The following is an 18954-nucleotide window of genomic DNA, read 5'->3' as shown; positions in this document are numbered from 1 at the left end:
ATACAAATGGAACGATTGAATAAACACGTCATTGAACAGCACACAAAGTCATTTTCATAACCTGGAGATATATACAGAGTTTGTAAATCATGCAATTTAAAAAAACCTAACCACTAAATGAAATAATAGTCAATTGAAATATTGACGATTATTTTTCTTACCACAACCTTCCTAATTAGTAATTTTAAATACTTCATCTTTAAAGTTAATTTTCATTGAATTTGGCTTAAGCTTTATAAACATCAATGAACATATGGAAACATTATCTATTTAATCATATTTTTTTGAAACCATCAAACTAAAATGCTTTGTTCAAGTGTGTAAAACAATCGTTGTAGTATAGCTTGCTTCCTTGACCAAGTGGTAAGCACTCTAATATGTTTGTACTTTTTAATATTATTTTCAAATAGTTAGTAATCCATGATTTAAAACTTTAAAACTTTGTTAATGACAGAGAAAAAACAACTTCACAAACCTGGTACAACTACCAATTCTACAGTTTTAGAAGCTCTTCCAGAATCACCATATGCTGTACAAGCATATACTCCAGCATCATCGATGGTGACTGAATTGATCATCAGAATACCATCTTGAGATGTGGTTCGAGAACTCAATGGTCGCTGTAAAATTTAGAAATTGGTAAATTAGTAACATACAAAGAGAAAACAACAAAACTGAAATAAGTTTTTGTCAAGAGATAATCAATGCAGACAATAACAGTGATCTTTAGAACTTTGCATTGCAACCATGTTGCTCAAGATTTGATTCTACTGCTAAGATAAGCATTTGTCTTCTACCATAACCTCATGCTGACCAATAATTTGTCTTCTACCATAACCTCATGCTGACCAATACTTTGTAAAAACATACATACATGTGTTCATGCACACACACACACACACACACACACATATATATATGGAAAGTTTCCACATAGTTTCTGCCAAATTTCACTCACAATTGGTCAATTCTGAGTCTATAGTAAAAGAAGACTCTTGCCCAAGGAACCAAGCCTGAGGCTACAAACCACACACCTATGCTGAGCCAATTAAAAACATGTAAATATATTTTAAAAGTAGAAACAGGAAATACTGTAGTATCACTTACATTGTTGTTTCTTGTCCACTGTAAAGTTCCACTGCGTCCTCCTTCGATTTGACACATGAACTTTGCGTTTTCTCCAGCATCAACAGTCAACTGATATGGTTGGATAGAGACAGACAAACGTTCAGCTGAAAAAGGAAAAATTACATAATTGCAATGATGTATTTGTAAATAGTATACAATCCTGTGTTGTAAGTCCAAGGAGTGATACACCTAGTGTGTATACAAAAGTATATTTGTATTGGTGTGTCTAAGAACTGCAAAAGATTGTTTTAACTGGTACGTCACATGTATTGAAAAGAGTGTTGTCCCTGTGAATTTTCTTTCCTTTTTCTTTGTTTTCTTTTGTTTTATTTTTCCTTTTTTAAAATTTTTTTCTATCACATAACTTGACTTTGTAAATGAACAATCTGGCATGATTATTTTAATGACCTACCAATGTATACAACAACAACAAAAACAACAGCAGCAGTAGTAATTTTAGCACATGGTCAATTTGACTAATATTTTATTGATCCTGAAGAGATGAAATGCAAAGCTGACTGTGGTGAGATTTGAACTCAGAACACGAAAAGAGTTGGAACAAATAAAGCAAAGCATTTTTTCTGATACTCTAACAATTCTGCCATATATATATATAAACAAATAACTTTAAAGTAACGCTTTATTACTTACCGGATTCAACAGTTAATTTAGCACTGTTGGTAAACCTTTGGCCATGAACTGTGACTGTGCATATATAGTTATCTGAATCTTCTGGTACAGTGTCAAAAATAACAAGACGGTTTCGTTCTATAGAGCTCCTCGATCCAGCAATAGGCAACTGCAAAAAACATAATTGTAATGAACTATATGAAAAGCTTCACTTTGTAGAAATTTGAAATTTAAAAAAGAAGAACAACACTCTATCCCCTACCCGCATTATATTGTGTTTTGATCACACTGTACAATTTTCTCCTTGATGTTTAGGGAAAGCATGTGGAGAACTCATATAAAATTATTTCTACACATGCACACACACATAATTTAGCTTGACTCCATTCAGTTCATTTTGATTACTATATATTTTATGTGTGTGTATGCATGATGGACTTCTTTCAATTTATGTCCACCAAATCTACTCACAAGGCTTTGGTTGAACTGAGGCTATAACAGAAGACACTTGCCAAAGGTGTCAGGTAATGGGACTAAGTCCAGAACCATGTGTTTGGGAAGCAAACTTCTTACCACACAGCCATAGATCGCATATATATATAAACGTATATATGTATATGATATAAAAAAATTCATTTATTCTTACTATTTCATGCATATCTTTCTAAAAATGAATCCCAAACAGTAGAGTTAAATGATGTAACTCACATTTTTTATTTTGTAAAGGCCAGTGTGATACTGAATTATTCTCCATTTATAACACAAAGCATTAAATATATAAAGGAGTGAATCCAGAGACTGAAATTAATGCTAAAACTGAAGACCTGGTCCAAATGCTTGCAATAAAGTAGATTTACTAAGTTATCCAAGGATCTTAAGCAGGGTAATAATGTTAGTGGTTGTGATGGGAGGGTGTGATAGTAATGGTGGCAATAGTGGTGTCTATATGGGCAGTAGTGGTGGTTTTGGTGTTAATAAGGGTTGGCAGGTGGTAGTAGCTGTGATAGTATTTGTAGTGTTTGTGGCATAGATTGTGGTAGTGGTGGTGGTGTATGAAAATAAAACCAGACAACAGTAAATTTACTAACTCCTGTCTCTCTTGACCAAATGACTTCTGAGGGACGTGCTTCCACAACATCACAGGTGAAAATTGCTCGAGATCCTGCACGCACATTGATACTTGGTGGGTTGATGTTGATTGTATATGATGAGCCTGTTACAATAAAATATAATAAAGTAAAGCATTTAGTTTCAAAAAAATAAAATAAGTGGGACTTGAAATTAGAGGGAGAAAGCAGTAATCAAACACCACAAGGTATGTTTGTTCAAAGATCTACCAATTCTGCCACATGCAACACACACACATACACACACACAAGCATGCATACATATATCCAACTGGTTTTTGCACTTTTTCTATCTACCAAATTTAACTGTTAGTGCTTCTGTTACATTGTTTTTGCTAAAATTTGTTTAAATTAATTTTGAAAATTAATAAAACACGACTTACTTCGTTCAACGACCAACTGGACTGATGACGTTGTTGTTCGACCTTCTGGTCCATGTCCTGTACAAATATATTCACCACTGTCATCGGCTGTTGCTGAGTTAATCATCAAAACACCTTCTGATTGTGTAGTACGAGAGCTGAGAGGCTGCTGTGTAAAGAAATATTGATATTTCCAGTGAGCATTCTGAGTTCAAATCTCACTAATGCCAACTTCACCTTTTATTCTTATTTGATAAAATATAAGTACCAAAAGTACTAGGGTTGATTCAACTCACTGTATCCAACTATGAAATGTGAGGCCTTGTGCCTATGTTAGAAATTCTTTCGATGACAAACAATACATAATTAAAAAGCCAATATAACATAAAAAGAACAAAACAAAATTCTATAAAGAGCTGAACTTACAGCTGGTCTTCTACTCCACACCATGGATCCAGTATAACCTGCTCCTATCTGACACATAAATTTGGCAGTTTCTCCTTGTCTAATATTCAAAGATCGTGGATTGACAGTCACAAGGAATGGTACAACTGAAAATAAAGATAATCCAGTACAGAACAATGTTATTATTGATATTGTTACTGTAGTTGTTTTTTTATGGAAGGAATATGGCAGTCACCACACAGCCATTTTCATAGCCTTCATGATTGGTGAGAGGAGGTGGGGAAGTTATTGCTAGACCAGCAACAACAGAGTGTGGACTCTGCTAAAGGTACCCAATGGTCTAGTAGGTGATGCTGAACTAATTCAGATTAATTCTTCTATCCTAACGCAACAATGTTTCCTCAATCTGATGGCTCTCCTCACAGCTGTGAAGGTTTCCTTCTCAAAGCTTTAGTCAAACCAAGGTTATGGTAAATGATACATCACCATTATTTAACATCCATTTTCATGCTGGCATGGGTTGGATGGTTTGACAGGAGCTGGCAAGTCAGAAGACCATACCAAACACTGTTGTCTGCTTTGGCATGGTTTCTACAGCTTGATGACATTCTAACACACAGTACAAATGAACAAATAACAACATAGTCAAAAAGAAAACTTCTTAACCACATAGCCACAGTTGGACATGATATGGCTCTATGGCTATATTCCACGTTTGCCTTTGACTGGAATAGGAACAAGGAACTGGCTTCCAGTCAAAAACAATATTACAATTATTATTCAATTAGGCCTTTCAACCCCATTCACCCAATATTTAAGCTAGTATAACAAATATTTACAACACTTACCAAATTCAATAATTAGGCTGGCTGAACCAGTGAACTTTTGACCTCGAATGGTTGCTTCACAGATATAGTCATCAGTGTCGGTCATTTCAGTATCATAGATGACAAGACGGCTGTCATCAACTGAGGTTCTTCCTGAAGGAATTGGACTCTGAAATTGAAAGGTGGTCATTACACTGAGTCATTTGTACCTCGTTATAAAAAAAGAAATTTAAAAAATTAAAATTACAAAAACATTTACTCACTCCAGATTTTCTTCTCCATTCTATACTTGAAGGACGAGTTCCTGGTACACCACAGGTGAATATTGCACGGGATCCTGCAACTACTTTGATGGAGGGTGGTGTGATCTGAACTTTAACGGTAGTTTCTGGAATAAGAAATTTATTCTTGTTTTTACCAAGGTGGCAAGCTGGTAGAATTGTAACTGCACCAGACAAAATACTTTGTGGCATTTATTCTAACTTTGTGTTCTGAGTTCAAATTCTGTGGAGGCCAACTTTGCCTTTCATCCTTTCAGGGTCAATAAAATAAGCACTAGTTGAATACTGGGGTCAAAGTTATCAACTTACCCCCTCCCCAAAATTGCTGGCCTTGTGCCAAAATTTGAAGCTAATTATTACCATTAAGGCAGAAAGCCGACAGAATTGTTACTGTGACAGACAAAATGCGTAGCAGCACTTCTTCTGGCTTTACAATCTGAATTCAAATTCCGTTGAGACCTATTCTGCCTTTCATCTTTACAGAATTGATAAATTAAGTAACAGTTGAGCATTGGGATAGATGTAATCAGCTTCCCCATCCCTCAAGTTTGCTGGTCTCATGTCAAAATAAGAAAGGATAATTATTATTATTACTGGCCAACAAAAGAAGTACCAGTCAAGCACTGCTAAAATTTTATGTTATCAACCCGGTAAGCATTAAAATCAAAGTTGACCTCTGTAGAGTTTGAACTCAGCTCAGAAAGCTGTAAGAAGTACACAAGGGATTTTGTTTTATTCCAAGCTCTAATGACTCTGCCAATTTACTATCTTGTTAAAATAGGTAAAAATAAAAGCGGTTATTAAGGAACATATAAATAAATAATTAAAAGAAAACAACTTACCAGTCTTAATAATGAGTTCAGCTGTCTCAGATACTCTGCCACCTTTGTCGTCATAGCCAATGCAAGTATATATTCCAGCATCAGAAGGGGTCACGGAGTTGATGGTCAAATAACCACCTTGAACAACAGCTCGTGGACTCAAACGTTGCTGAAATGAAGGTTGTGGTCTAGATTAGAGGAAATACATAAAAATACACACACATTTGGGAAACAACTCTTCATTTATTTATGTTTAATTAAATATATGATTGGAAAGCCATTTAATTCTTTTGTGACTATTTTTCTAATGAGTGGATAGCAAGTGTGTTTCAGTAATTTTCAAATATAATCAGAATTTGGAGGTAGTTTAAAATAAAAGAAAGGATGTAATTAGTCTAAAAGGGCATGGGTAGAAAATGAATTGCTTAAGATCACTTACTCTGTCACTTCTGCTCCACTGTATGCTTCCAGAGTGGCCACTACCAAAATTACATACAAAGGAAGCAGTTTCTCCCACTCGAACATTAAGTGACCGTGGTGAGATGGTTACTATGAATGGAACATCTGAAAAGAAAATGGAAAATGGTACAATGAGAATTCTATAAATTCCATCCATACATGTAAATGTGTTCCTCCATTCTTTCACTGGCTTTAGTCATTGGACTGTCGTCAAGCTGCAGCATGGCCTTCAATAAGTTTTTCAGGCTGACACTTATTTTATAAATTTCTGTCATGGACAATGCAACGATCACACGCTACACATCTTCCTTCCAAGCACTGCTTTATCATGACAGTCTTTAATGGGGTCCCCAATAATTAAATAAATTAGAGAACATTAGTTAGCTATAGTTAATATTTTGCTTTGAAGCTATTATCATTACTAATTCAACTGCACAGGCAACCTTTTCTGAAAAGCAGGCTGCATGAAACATGGCTCATCCTCGGGTGGGCTGGACAATTAAGAAAGTTGAAGGCATGCCATTCAGAAAGTGCTGCAGGCCACAGGTTGCCCATGACTGGAACAGGCTGACAGAGGAAATTCATTCGCAAGGCTGTCAACTCAGTTCCCTTCCCAGGCTGGTGCAAAAGTGTTGGAAGACAACTGAAGACGTGACTGGGACAATCAGGTCCCTGTGTCTATGGTCTTCAGCAGTGGAACCAGGAGTGAGTATCCATTACAGCCTCAACTGTGGTTGACCATCAGATGTGGTCAGCATTCGTGATGGACGTGAGAAACTTGGAGCCAGCTTGACTCACCCACAGTGAATGCTGCCACAAATATGAGTAAGTACACGACTGGCATAGAGCTTCAGGAATGCAATAAGGCGGTGAGCTGGCAGAAACGTTAGCACGCTGGGCGAAATGCTTAAGGAGTTTCTAATTATTTTATTTCAAGAAGGCTATAGCCCAAACCTTTCTCCAGACCAAAGTCAATGACCAAGTCACAGAAGTGTGTCTCAAAACATTTTGACAACTTTATACAGACCATATGAAAATATAAAAATAATTGTAACAGTTAATTTTTTTGTGTATGTGAGTATATGACTCTTGCACAATGAAACTGTGTCAGGCTCAACATGCAGTCTCGCATCAAATGACTTGCCAAACAAGTACAACTTCAATATTTCAAAACATTCAACTACAAAGTGTACTTAATTGCCTTTAACTCAACATATTTATATATTGTTCCTTGCCACAGGCTTTTCTTTATGTCTCTGAACATTGTCAGTTCATTCCACTAGCCAAAGATATTATATTTGAATATGATTAAATAAACATAAATCTGCAACAAAAATTTTGCAACATACCCACTAGGTTCAGGTAATATTTGCCTGCAGGTGACGACTATGGTTTAAAGAAGTGAAAAGATAATAAGGCCATAAAATGAAGTGCACAAAATTATATATTTTCTACCCAAGTATACAATGAAACAGCAGCAGTGGATGTTAACTTTGACCACAGTTAGTAATTTACATAATTATTTGTTCTCATCACTAACGCTGCAATTCTAATTAAAATTTCTTGGCTAACTATATCAAATATGCTAACACCCACTTTACTATTAAGTTTTCATGCATCAGGAGCCCCTGAGCATTTTATCCTTGTCTGTCTGTTAAGTTTTGTCATTCATGTTCACTCCTGAATAACCTACATCTCTTTAGTCCATCTAAGATCAATCACAGACCATGCTTCACTGTTGATGTTTATTAAAACTGCATATCTAGAGTTGTCATCATGTTACAGAGGTCAGATTCACGTCCCACTGCATTCCATTTCCAAAAATTAATTGTAGATAACTAAAATTTCAAAGTTGTCTCCCTTGCCTTTTTTTTTTTAATATTTTAAGAACTATCAGAGTGTGAAGCGTTCCTCATGAAGGCAGGTTTCTCCTTTTTACTTCTTTTGTAAATAAGGATTAACGACACCGTGTTAATGTCTTCTTAATTTACAAAAGTTAAGCTATGATTTGATAGAATTTTGGCTAGTATTTCTAGCAGCTAAACAACCATGTAGAGGCTCCCTTCCTGGCTGGATTTTCACTCAACTTTTGTTATTACTACTAAGTTCCAGGTCAGTCCTAAGCAAGCAGACTTATGATCAAAGGTGTTTTAGTTACGACCATCCCATCTAGGATTGTATTACATTAACCAACAGGCCATTCCCTTTTGTTTTAAAATATGTTTTTCAAAGCATTAGGCATGATCTGTGGGTGACTTGGCTTACTGCTATTACTTGCAGGTCAAGTGGCCATAGAGCTGCTCTTCACATTGGAGAGGTACCTTGAGCTGGTTCATGAAACTTTGTGCTGTCAATTCTTAAAAACCAATTACATATTATCAAACCTTTTTAGTATATGATGAAATGTGCATTTCTAATGAGAAAATAATACAAAAAGCATTTCCAGCTTACCAAGTTCTACAATAAGGTTTGCTGTCTTGGCAAATTTCTGGCCTCGGATAATAGCTTTGCAGATATAATCATCAGCATCAGATGGTTGAGTTTCATAAATAATAAGTCTGTTGCCATCAATGTGACTTCTCAATGGTGGAATTGCTCTCTGAAAAGGATAGATAGAAACGAAAGATATGAACGTGTTGTGTGTGTGTATATGTGTGGAACAGCATGCACATGCATGTAACCTGTTTTTTACTCAATCTTTAACTCTTCTAGTTATCTATCTAATGTTCTTTCTAACAGTCTTCAAACTTATTTAAAGCTACTGCAGCTTTCCAATACACTTCTCATTTCTTCTCCAATAAAAGACACAACCTGAAATGTTAGAATTCTCTTCTCTATTTGTGGGAAACTTTAAATTATTTTTTGTTGACACTAATAATCGTTAGTTTTCTTATAGATGAGCCTGCTATCTACTAAAGCTATTGCAAAAAAAAAAAATAAGTGTAGAATTTAATATTTAATGGCGTTAGTGATGGTGTGAATTATGGAGAGGGCAAAACAAAAACTTACACCAGACTGCCTGAGCCAGTTGATTTCTGAGGCTTCTGCTTCCAGAACATCACAGGTAAATATTGCTTGACGTCCAGCTTTTACCCTGATATTAGGTGGGTTTATTCTGACAGTAACTGTTGATACTGATAAGTACAAAAATAAGAAAATATTTTAGACAAATATTTAAGAATATTTCAGAAGATCAAATAATTTCTATAATAGTCCATATAACATTGAGCAGATGCTAAGCTAGTTTACAAATGTAAATATGGAAATATCTCATTTTTCTTACTATATTTTTTTATGAGTAAACTGCCTATGTGTTTCAATTAGTTGTCAATAAAATAAGCACAATGGTGGTGATTTTATACATTAGTTGATGTCGTTTGTTTAGCCTTGTATCAGTTCTGAATAACTTTTTATTCTTCTCATAATGAAATACACTATCCATGGGTTTTAATTAATTTTTGAATAATTAGCATAAAAAATATAGAGGTATTTAGTAAAACTAAGTAAACTTTTAATCATTAACTTTTTATTTGCTTATATAAAAGAAGGTTTTTATTCAAATATGAATACTTTAGGCTGAAACATACTGGTATAAAAAGTGTCAAATAAGGATCAATGGGCATAAGGATCAATGGGTTAAGAAATTTACTTCATAGCCATATGAGAGTGGGTTCAATCCTCTCCAAAATTCATATTTTCATATAATTTTAGTTAATTAGTAAAACAGTTTTATATTATAAAATTACTAAACTTGTTTAAGATAAATAATTCATATTATAAGATACATTCCTACATGTTCCTCTTAACATAAGTTATTCACATAATATTGAGAAAATAATAGGGTAATATATACAGCATCAACCAATTGCTGTAGCAATTAATACAACAGTGTTATTACTGGGGAAGTTTATATCTTAAGTAATTTACAAAACAAACAACAGTTAGTAAAATTGTTTGGAAAATAGAGAGGAAGTTTATTAAATATAGGCAAGCAAAGAACAGTTACTTGGGGAATATATATATATCTATAGATAATATAATGCAGGCAAATCCAGGGTAGTTATGGTAGGGTTGTATTGCTTATATAATTTTATGCATTTATTAGCACATTTTTATATTCACAGGCAAACACTGGGCACTTACTGGTGTAGTTTACAGTTTTGTACATATGTTTACACATTTCATATACACATCACACAAGCAAATTTAAGGCTGTTACAGTGGTAATTTATGTAATTTCATAGATTTATTTACAGTTTGTTATATATAACACAGGCAAGTTCAGGGTATTTTATACAATTCTGTGGATTCACTAGCACGTTTTATATAAATGTAAATGCAAGCAAATTTAAGGTAGTTTCCAGGGTTTTTTAACGTAATTTTATTCATTTACAGATATGTTTTATATAATACTAGCAAATACAAGCATTCATTAAGGTAATTTATATAACATTAAGGGAATTACTAGCAATGAAACACTGTCTACATAAGGAAATTATTGTTGAATTACTTGATAAGAAGTAAGACAGTTACGCAGGCAACCCTTTAAACAGAACATGTCAATTATTGAAACAATTTATGTTAGATTCAGACAGTTATTGGTAAGAGGTTTTCAGTGGATTTTGGTTGTAATGAAGATACTTAAAACAGATAAAAAGAAAACTACATACATCACACACACATTACAGTATATGAGGTCTACAGTGAATGTGTATAGAGCACTTTCATGTTTTATATGGGGAAAAAAGACATTGGTTATTTATGCTCTTCACACTCACTCTGATGTGTGTGTGTGTGTGTGTGAAGAAAAAAAAAGAGAAAAGAGACAATATATTATCCAGCCATTTTAAGACTCTTCATTACGTTATAATGTTCATCTGACAAAAGAAAAACAATCAAAGCAAGGTTAAGTAAACTTGCAGCAAAATCCAAGAAGCATGCAAACAAATCACAAAATATCTTGTAAAGCTCACTGCAGTCTATTTCATCTGACTGATCTCCACAGTCGTCATTGGAGTCACAGATTTTGTTTTCGTTGATACATAATCCATTCTGGCACTCGAATTGGCCAGCTGAGCATCCTTTAAGAACAACATAACAAAAGTTGTTGTATTATGCAGAAAGCAAAAGAACAGCTATAAAGTGGCTTCAGGGTCAAATCTATTAATAAAAAGCTTATTTTCTTTTTAAAATAGAAAATGTTCATGGTATCAAGGATCAGCACTTTGTTCTGATTTCTTTAGTCTAAAGTGAATAAGACACAAATCTCTCAGTGAATAGGATTCTTGGTCATAACAGTTAATTTTCCTCAAGGATAGTTACTGCCTATTCACAATAATTTGATGAAATGAGTTAATGTAGAATAAAGTGTTCTATCCGGAAATGCTTTGAACAACTAATATCATACCCAAACTCCCAAGCCTAGCAGTGCAATATGCCATCCACATCACCATTTTCTTAGCAGTGCAGTGACACATCTGGGTATGCTTTGGTTTAACAAGACCAACACATATCCAGAGTGTCACAGTAATGCTAAGATCAAACTCACTAACTACTGCATTAACAATATTCTATTTTTAACTAATTAACATTTCACAGTTGTTCTCCTTGCCTTTCTTGATTAGAAGTAAATAAGTAAATAATTCTTTCTCCTGACCACCAGAAGTAGTCTTAATTAATTAAAATTTCTTGGTTTACTACATTGAGTATGTTGGCACCAACTTGTCCATTAGAAGAAACTGGTCCAAAGGTACTTAAAGACTTTGCTGATAATAAAGGAATATCAACTTTTGTTAAGTAACAAAGTTCTTCAACCATCGAGCCTTTGGGTGCCTTTAGTGGATTAAACTCCTTCCACCAATCATAAAAGACTCTTAAATGTGTCATGTACTGCTTTTCTTTCGCTGACTAATCCATTATACAAAATAGAACCAACTTGTCATGCAGTTTATATCAGTTTATCAAGTGTTGGCCAGGACTTTGTCAGCTGTTTGCATGCCATAGGTTAACACAAACAAAGCTGACTGAGGATATTCAATATTCAATATAAAAACAAATCTCTCCAATATAACAAGTGATTCTGAATGAATCAAGAAGGGATCTTCAACAGAGTTATTTGACCTGCTGGAAAAAGTAACCACATGTCCTTCAAATCAAACTTCCCCACCGTAAAATAGCAAGGACAAAGGACAAATTAAATATGGAATGCAGTGGGGAGTTTGTCTGGTCTTTAACCCCTTAAAGCTAAATCATCAGGGATGCAACATTAAATGAGGTGAGAGTGCATTAAGTGAGTGAGTGGTGCATGAAATTGCTTAACATGATGAGAATGGTGCATAGTGTTTCAAACAAATTGCATGTGAGATTTTATCAAAATTTTGCGAGTATATTTTGAGAATATGGTTTATTTTTATCTTCAACATCTTTGTTGAATTAAAAAAAAAAAAGTGCTTAATAGGCAAGCACATTCAAAAATACATAATCAGAGTTGCAATATAAATTAAGTAGTTAAAAGTGCATGAAATTAATATGCAGTAAAGAAATAGTGCATAATGCTTCAGAAACCATATGGCAGGTGAGATTTTTACCAAAATTACAAGAACAAATTATGGAGAGCACATCATCATGTGGACATGTGAGTTTTACATACAGACTCATATACGTCTCAATACAGATGCATAACCCTAACCCTAACCCTAACCCTAGTATTTGACTGGTACTTCACTTCATTGATCCCCAAAATTGACCTCAATGGGATTTTGAACTTAGGTGTAAAGAGTTCAACTCATGCCAAGGTCAACTTTGCCTTTCATCCTTCCAGGATTGTTAAATAAATATCAGCCTAGTACAGACTCCATTTCTTTCAAAATTGCTGGTCATGTGTCTAAACTACTACTACAACTACTACTACTACTACTACTACTATTACTACTACTACTACTACTACTACTACATCATGAGTAACAGCAACTGTTTTATGCAAGTTCTTACTACAGTACTAAGGTAACTATGTTCCTCTGTGTGTGTGTGTGTGTGTGTGTGTGTGTGTGTGCAGCATTGTCTTTTCTTTTTTTTGAGGATGTAAACTTGTGCTTGCATGCTGTGTCAACTTCATCTTTGTTATGAGGTTTGATTTCTTAATTGAGCTTGATATTTTAATATTTTGATTATTATGTAGAGTACTTGCAATATGAGTCGAGTGATTTCGATAAGTGTTATTTGAGTTGAATATGTGCTGTGTGGTTCATGTCAAGGGTTTTGGTGTCAGTTGGTGATTATGAAGAGTATGTGATGCGGTTTCTGCAGTATTAACAGATTGCAGCTGTGGAGAATACAAGTTGTATGAGTTGTTGGTGTTATATTGCCTACTACTGGTCATATGGAAGTATTTGATTGTGTAGAGTATGTGTTGAGTTATTTTAGTGGATGGTTATTATAAAAGGTATGTGTTGTGGGTCGTGAGTTTGAGTAGAGTTACTGAACTGAAAGAGTTTTGCATAGCATGTGCATTGTTTCTAGCAGACAGATCCAACCCACATCTCATGTGCAATGCTATGAGTCCTGCTACAGTTTATATGTTTCTGTTATTGGCAGAGCTCTTACACTGTCAGACAAAATGTCTTGCAATATTTGTTCTGCCTATTTATGCTCAAATCCTGCTGAGGTCAACTTTACCAATCCTCCTGCTGGGGTTAATAAAATTAAGTATGCCAAGTACTAGGGTCAGTACAACTGACTAGCCTGTCGTCTCAAATTTGTGGCCTATTGTTATTATTATTATTATTAGGTAGAGTAACTGGCAGTGTGGGGATAAAATGTCTTGTGGTATTTGCTCTAGCTCTTTATGTTCTAAGTTCAAGTCCAACTAAAATCAAATGTTTTAGGGTCAATAAAATAAAGTACTAGCCAAAAATGTAACGGCACCAATATAACTGACTAATCCCTCCTAATACAAATTTCTGGCCTTCTGCCGATGTAAGAAATCACTATTAAAGCAAAGTACTTGTCAGGTGGTGGGGTCAATTTCATACATCATACTTTTGTAGAATTGTCCATGAAAGAGATCCATATTTTTTAATTTCTTCCAAGACTTTCCTCAGCTGCAGTTAGGACTTGTAAATTAAAACTACAGAAATGTTATGCCTTTGTTTTCAGTTGGAATATGAAGAAGACATTGTGACTGAGAGATGTCAACATACTGAACTATCTTATGCAATCCAGATCTGTATAATAAGAAAAGAGAAACAATATAAAAAAAAATGAATACAAACCACAGCCCCTTTCATCACTTCGATCACGGCAATCATAGCGTCGGTCACAGCGTCTTTCAGCAGGAATACAACTCCCATCATGACAACGGAATTGGTTTGATGAACACCTTGTAGTAGCTGTAAATTTTGAATCAATTTAATAAGTAATGGTATCTCATTTTAATGCAAAGCTAAACATTCATAACTAATTTAATGCAATACTCAGGAGTTTTCCCATAAAAAATTAGCAGCACAAAAATATGATAGTAGAGGATAGTAGAGGGATTTGCTCTGGAAATACATGTTTATGAAATTGATTACCTTGAATGTCATCATAGAATACACCAATATCTTATAATATGAAATGTAGTGAATGGAAACTGCAAAACTTGGGGTTATAAATTTTATATATATATATATATATATATATATATATATATATATATATCATCACCAACACCATCATCATTTTACACTTGCTTTTTGATGCTGACATGAATTGGAAAAATCACCACAATCTATCAAAAGGATGTGTTATAACACAATTCCACATATACAAAAACAGTTATACCAACAATCCAACATACTTCCATCATCAGCTGTTAGTCACCACGGTCTAAGTTAGTTTTTATTTGGTGCTACTGTTTCTTAGACAAGTCAAGGATTATGTGTCCATAGCACTGGACCTGAGATTTTTTTCAATGATGATGATGATGACAGGAATAATGAAGGCAATGACAACAATAACAAGCAAATAAATAAAATATCAGTGATAAAAGAGTCAGAGAGAAAGGCTAACAGAGAGAGAGAGAGAGAGAGATGAGGGAGAAAGGCAAGAAAGATATGTTGTAAGAGTGTTTACACTTACTGCAGTTGAGTTCATCACTTCCATCACGGCAATCGTATTGACGGTTGCATCGGCTAGCTAATGATATACACTCACCATTAGAGCAGGTGAACTGATCAGGAGAACAAGTTGAAAACTCTACAAAGGAAAAAAAAAAAGAAACATTAAGAACCTTATCATACAAATCATATTTAAAATCCAAGTTTTATTATTTTTGTAACAATGGAACCAAATACATAAATATATCTTACACAAATATATACATATGTGTGTATACATACATACATGCATATATATATATATATATATATATATATATATATATATATATATATATATATAAAAGATAATAAGAGTGAAAAAACTACAGAAGGCTTGTGTTACATGGTTAAAGTATATATTTAAATTATGTCAGAAAAATGTTAGAAAAATGTTATAAAATCTTGTAACGTGTTCGTTCACGTTACAATGAAGTAGAGAAATTTGAAAAGACAACACGAAACCGGTTATTTCTCAAAATACAATGTTTATATACCAAAAAGATTTTATAACATTTTTATAACATTTTTCTGACATAATTTAAATATATACTTTAACCATGTAACACAAGCCTTCTGTAGTTTTTTCACTCTTATTATCTTTTATACATCCAACCACGTGCTTTCACATACCAACTTTCTCACACACACATATATATATATATATACAGGGGTTGGATAAAATAATGGAAACACCTAGCATCATAACATCATAATTTTGAAATATCTATAAAACTGTCAAAAGCTTGTTTATTTTTATGTTTTTGATTTATCGTTAGTGTTGCTTAATATGTTTTGCTAAAATTGCTGTTTCTTTTCAGATATCAGAAAAAGGTAATTAAAATGACAGATCTATCAAAGAGGTCAAATTGTTGGTGCTCGTATGGCAAGCACTAGCATAATGAAAACAGCCGAAATTTTATGGTACCTTGACTCACAAATGTTGTCTTGTTGTTCAGGAAATACTAGGGTTGACTTTTATACGGGGTCTATGGAAAATTCCCAATTTTTTGGCCAACAATATGTGGTCTATGGAAAATTCCAACACTATATATAATTTTGTACAAAATTAACTCATCAACTGTAAAGAGTATTGCATATTTATACTCACATTCTTTTCATGAAATCAATAAAAGTAGTTGATAAAAATATGATATTCATAGATTATATACAAATTGATCAAAGAGAACATGCGATGTTGTGTACAATAAAGCTGACAAGACTCGATTAGGTTCAAATCATGACATTTCACTTGTCAGGTTGATATATTTGCTTTAGTGGTTTTAACCTCACAATTATTTCACAGAACAAACTACAAGACCTTATACAGAATTACTAAGGACAAAGTCAACTAAGACAGCAACATAAAACCATGCATAATCTATTGCACGCATAAGGCCACTAACAGTTTCAAATATACATTTCAGAACAAATTTTCTTGGACTTAATATCTGAGATTAGTTATTGTTAACACAATTTTAATTTTGCTAATTAACCTTATCTTTGGAGTTGAAATATTTTTCAACCCTCCAGCATTCAGATTACTCTGACAAATATAATGCTTATCCAACCACATCATTTTGAATAAATCATCCATTATCTAGTGGTTTTGAGATTTCAATAATGTGGTTGTTCTTTTTTAAAATGATATTACCGAATAGGTGTGAAAGGCTGGATCTGGCCAGCTTAGTCATAAAACAAGTGAAATATTTCAGTTGGATGTGGACGATTTAAGTGCTAAAGGGTTAATATTTACATCTAAACAACATTTTGATCAGTTTTATTGTTTAGCTCTTTGATATATATATATACACATAAATATTAATATTTCTAAGTCTCTCTGAAGGAGAATTAGCTTACTACCAAAAATAGGAATGATCCCTCTGATGAACTTCCACAAAAATTCTGTTGACCAAATATCATTCACAAAACTTTGGTTAATATGTGAAGCTATGGCAGAAGACACTTGGCCATGGTGCCTTCACTGCACAACTGACTGCATTTATGCGTAGCCTGTGCAAAGTGCACTAACTATAAGGCTTTATTATTTTTAATTTGTTTATCATTATCATTATTATTATTATTATTAAGCAAAACTAGAAGTATTTTAAGCATAAAAATTTGCCATAAAAACCAAATATATTTTTACATACTGAACATACACACACACACACACACACACACACACACACACACAAATGCAGATGTATACTTATAAGTAAAAACTATCAAACATTAAAAAAAATACACACATATAACATTCTTTCTTTCTCTCTCACACACACATACACTCACTTGATAGTATCTTATCAGTTCAAGATTTTGCATTAAAAATTAGAAAAAGCAGAGTAAAAAAAAACAATGACACTTTTGATATATATCATAACTGGCATTGAAGTTGGTAATAGCAATCTAAGCAATCTAAATGCTTTCATCTTTTACAAACTACAACAGTAACAACTACTGTTGTTACTACTGCTACTACTACAACCACTGCTGGTGCTGCTACTGCAACTACTGCTACTACTAACTTTTTATAGTACATGCAATAATTGTCATTTGACTTCACCCATGACCACTCTATATAGGAGATGGAGTGCAGTTGATTGATTATTGCTAAAGACCATGATTAAATTTAAACTTGAAAACAAATCGAAACAGCAATATTCTATTAGACGTATTTGTCTGTTTTAGTCAATTTTCTATTCTCAGAATGACAACAAAAGATCTTGCATTCAAAACATGTTACAAAAACAAAAACCACAATACACGAGACAAACAGTTTAGAAAAATCCAAATTTGTAATCTGTTGTCTATGAGATATAAAGTAATAATTGGTTTAAATTTTAGCACCACTTCTACTACAGAATTACAATTTCTCTTTAGATAGGTGCAAATTTAATCTTGTGTTGGGCAACATATCATTGTCAGTTGTATCAACTCCAAGTGTGGATGCAGGTATGGTTTAGGGATTCAGGAGTTTTGCTTGCTAACATATGGTTCTGGGATCTGCTGCACAGTGTGACACCTTGGGCAAATGTCATCTACCATAGATTCAAGTTGGCTAATGCCTGTGAAAACTGGCGAAGAGAAATTGTACAGAAGCCCATCATATGTGTAATTGTGTCTGCTGGTGAAAGATATATACATCAGCAGGAAAAGTTTTGATAAACTGATGTTTCAACAAAAACACTTCAAGTATTTATTCCACCTGAATTGTACACACACACTCGCACTTCTTGCTACCCTCAGTATCAGAAATGCTGAGAACCAGTGATTGCCCTCTTAAACCTATAATACAACAATGCTATTCTTCACAAAATACAGTGTATTTATCAAAAAAAAAAAAAAAAAAAAAATTGATGAAACAAAATCAACTACTTAACATGTTTTATTGACTGACCTCCAAATAAAAGTGGAAAACTTAAACTGTCCTGTCAAGAATTGAACCTGAGATAACAAGGTATCAAATGACCTTTACTTTAATGCCAAATGCATACATCCTGAATGAATGGATAATTAGAAAACAGCTGAAACCAATTTAATATACACTTAACATTCCATATTATACAAGTGCCTAGTATCATATATTGAATGGTAATGAATTAACATTAAAAGTGTTTTAATTTATTGCCATTTCAGTTATGAATTTTATATCTTGTACATAGCTTTTTCACTTCTATCAACCAAATTTTAATCTATGAACCACAGTGCAGAAAATGACAATAACAGGAAAAATGAATTTTAGATTTCTATTATATATTATATAAAATGTCGAGT

The 18954-nt window shown here is 33.5% G+C and overlaps 1 protein-coding gene across 7 annotated transcripts in view; it reads right to left on the bottom strand.

The window, feature by feature from the left end:
• The window catches only part of LOC106879161 (basement membrane-specific heparan sulfate proteoglycan core protein), a 172540-nt gene that overhangs the window by 68684 nt on the left and 84902 nt on the right, over nt 1-18954 (bottom strand). For 6 of the 7 annotated variants that reach the window (XM_052976974.1, XM_014928600.2, XM_014928601.2 and 3 more), the window contains 15 exons: nt 15158-15274; nt 14311-14427; nt 11014-11121; nt 9050-9174; nt 8492-8639; nt 6021-6145; nt 5603-5750; nt 4743-4867; nt 4501-4648; nt 3674-3798; nt 3269-3416; nt 2847-2971; nt 1780-1927; nt 1108-1232; nt 476-620 (listed from right to left, as the gene is read on the bottom strand). In XM_052976974.1, coding sequence (XP_052832934.1) covers nt 476-620; nt 1108-1232; nt 1780-1927; nt 2847-2971; nt 3269-3416; nt 3674-3798; nt 4501-4648; nt 4743-4867; nt 5603-5750; nt 6021-6145; nt 8492-8639; nt 9050-9174; nt 11014-11121; nt 14311-14427; nt 15158-15274 — 1977 coding nt within the window. The remainder of the gene's footprint in view (nt 1-475; nt 621-1107; nt 1233-1779; nt 1928-2846; nt 2972-3268; nt 3417-3673; nt 3799-4500; nt 4649-4742; nt 4868-5602; nt 5751-6020; nt 6146-8491; nt 8640-9049; nt 9175-11013; nt 11122-14310; nt 14428-15157; nt 15275-18954) is intronic. The other variant, XM_052976975.1, reaches the window with a different exon arrangement.

The sequence above is a fragment of the Octopus bimaculoides genome, chromosome 26 (assembly GCF_001194135.2).
Source record: "Octopus bimaculoides isolate UCB-OBI-ISO-001 chromosome 26, ASM119413v2, whole genome shotgun sequence".
Taxonomy (NCBI): Eukaryota; Metazoa; Mollusca; class Cephalopoda; order Octopoda; family Octopodidae; genus Octopus; species Octopus bimaculoides.
Note: the sequence above shows the minus strand (reverse complement) of the source record. Positions and strands in the feature narration are given on the sequence as shown.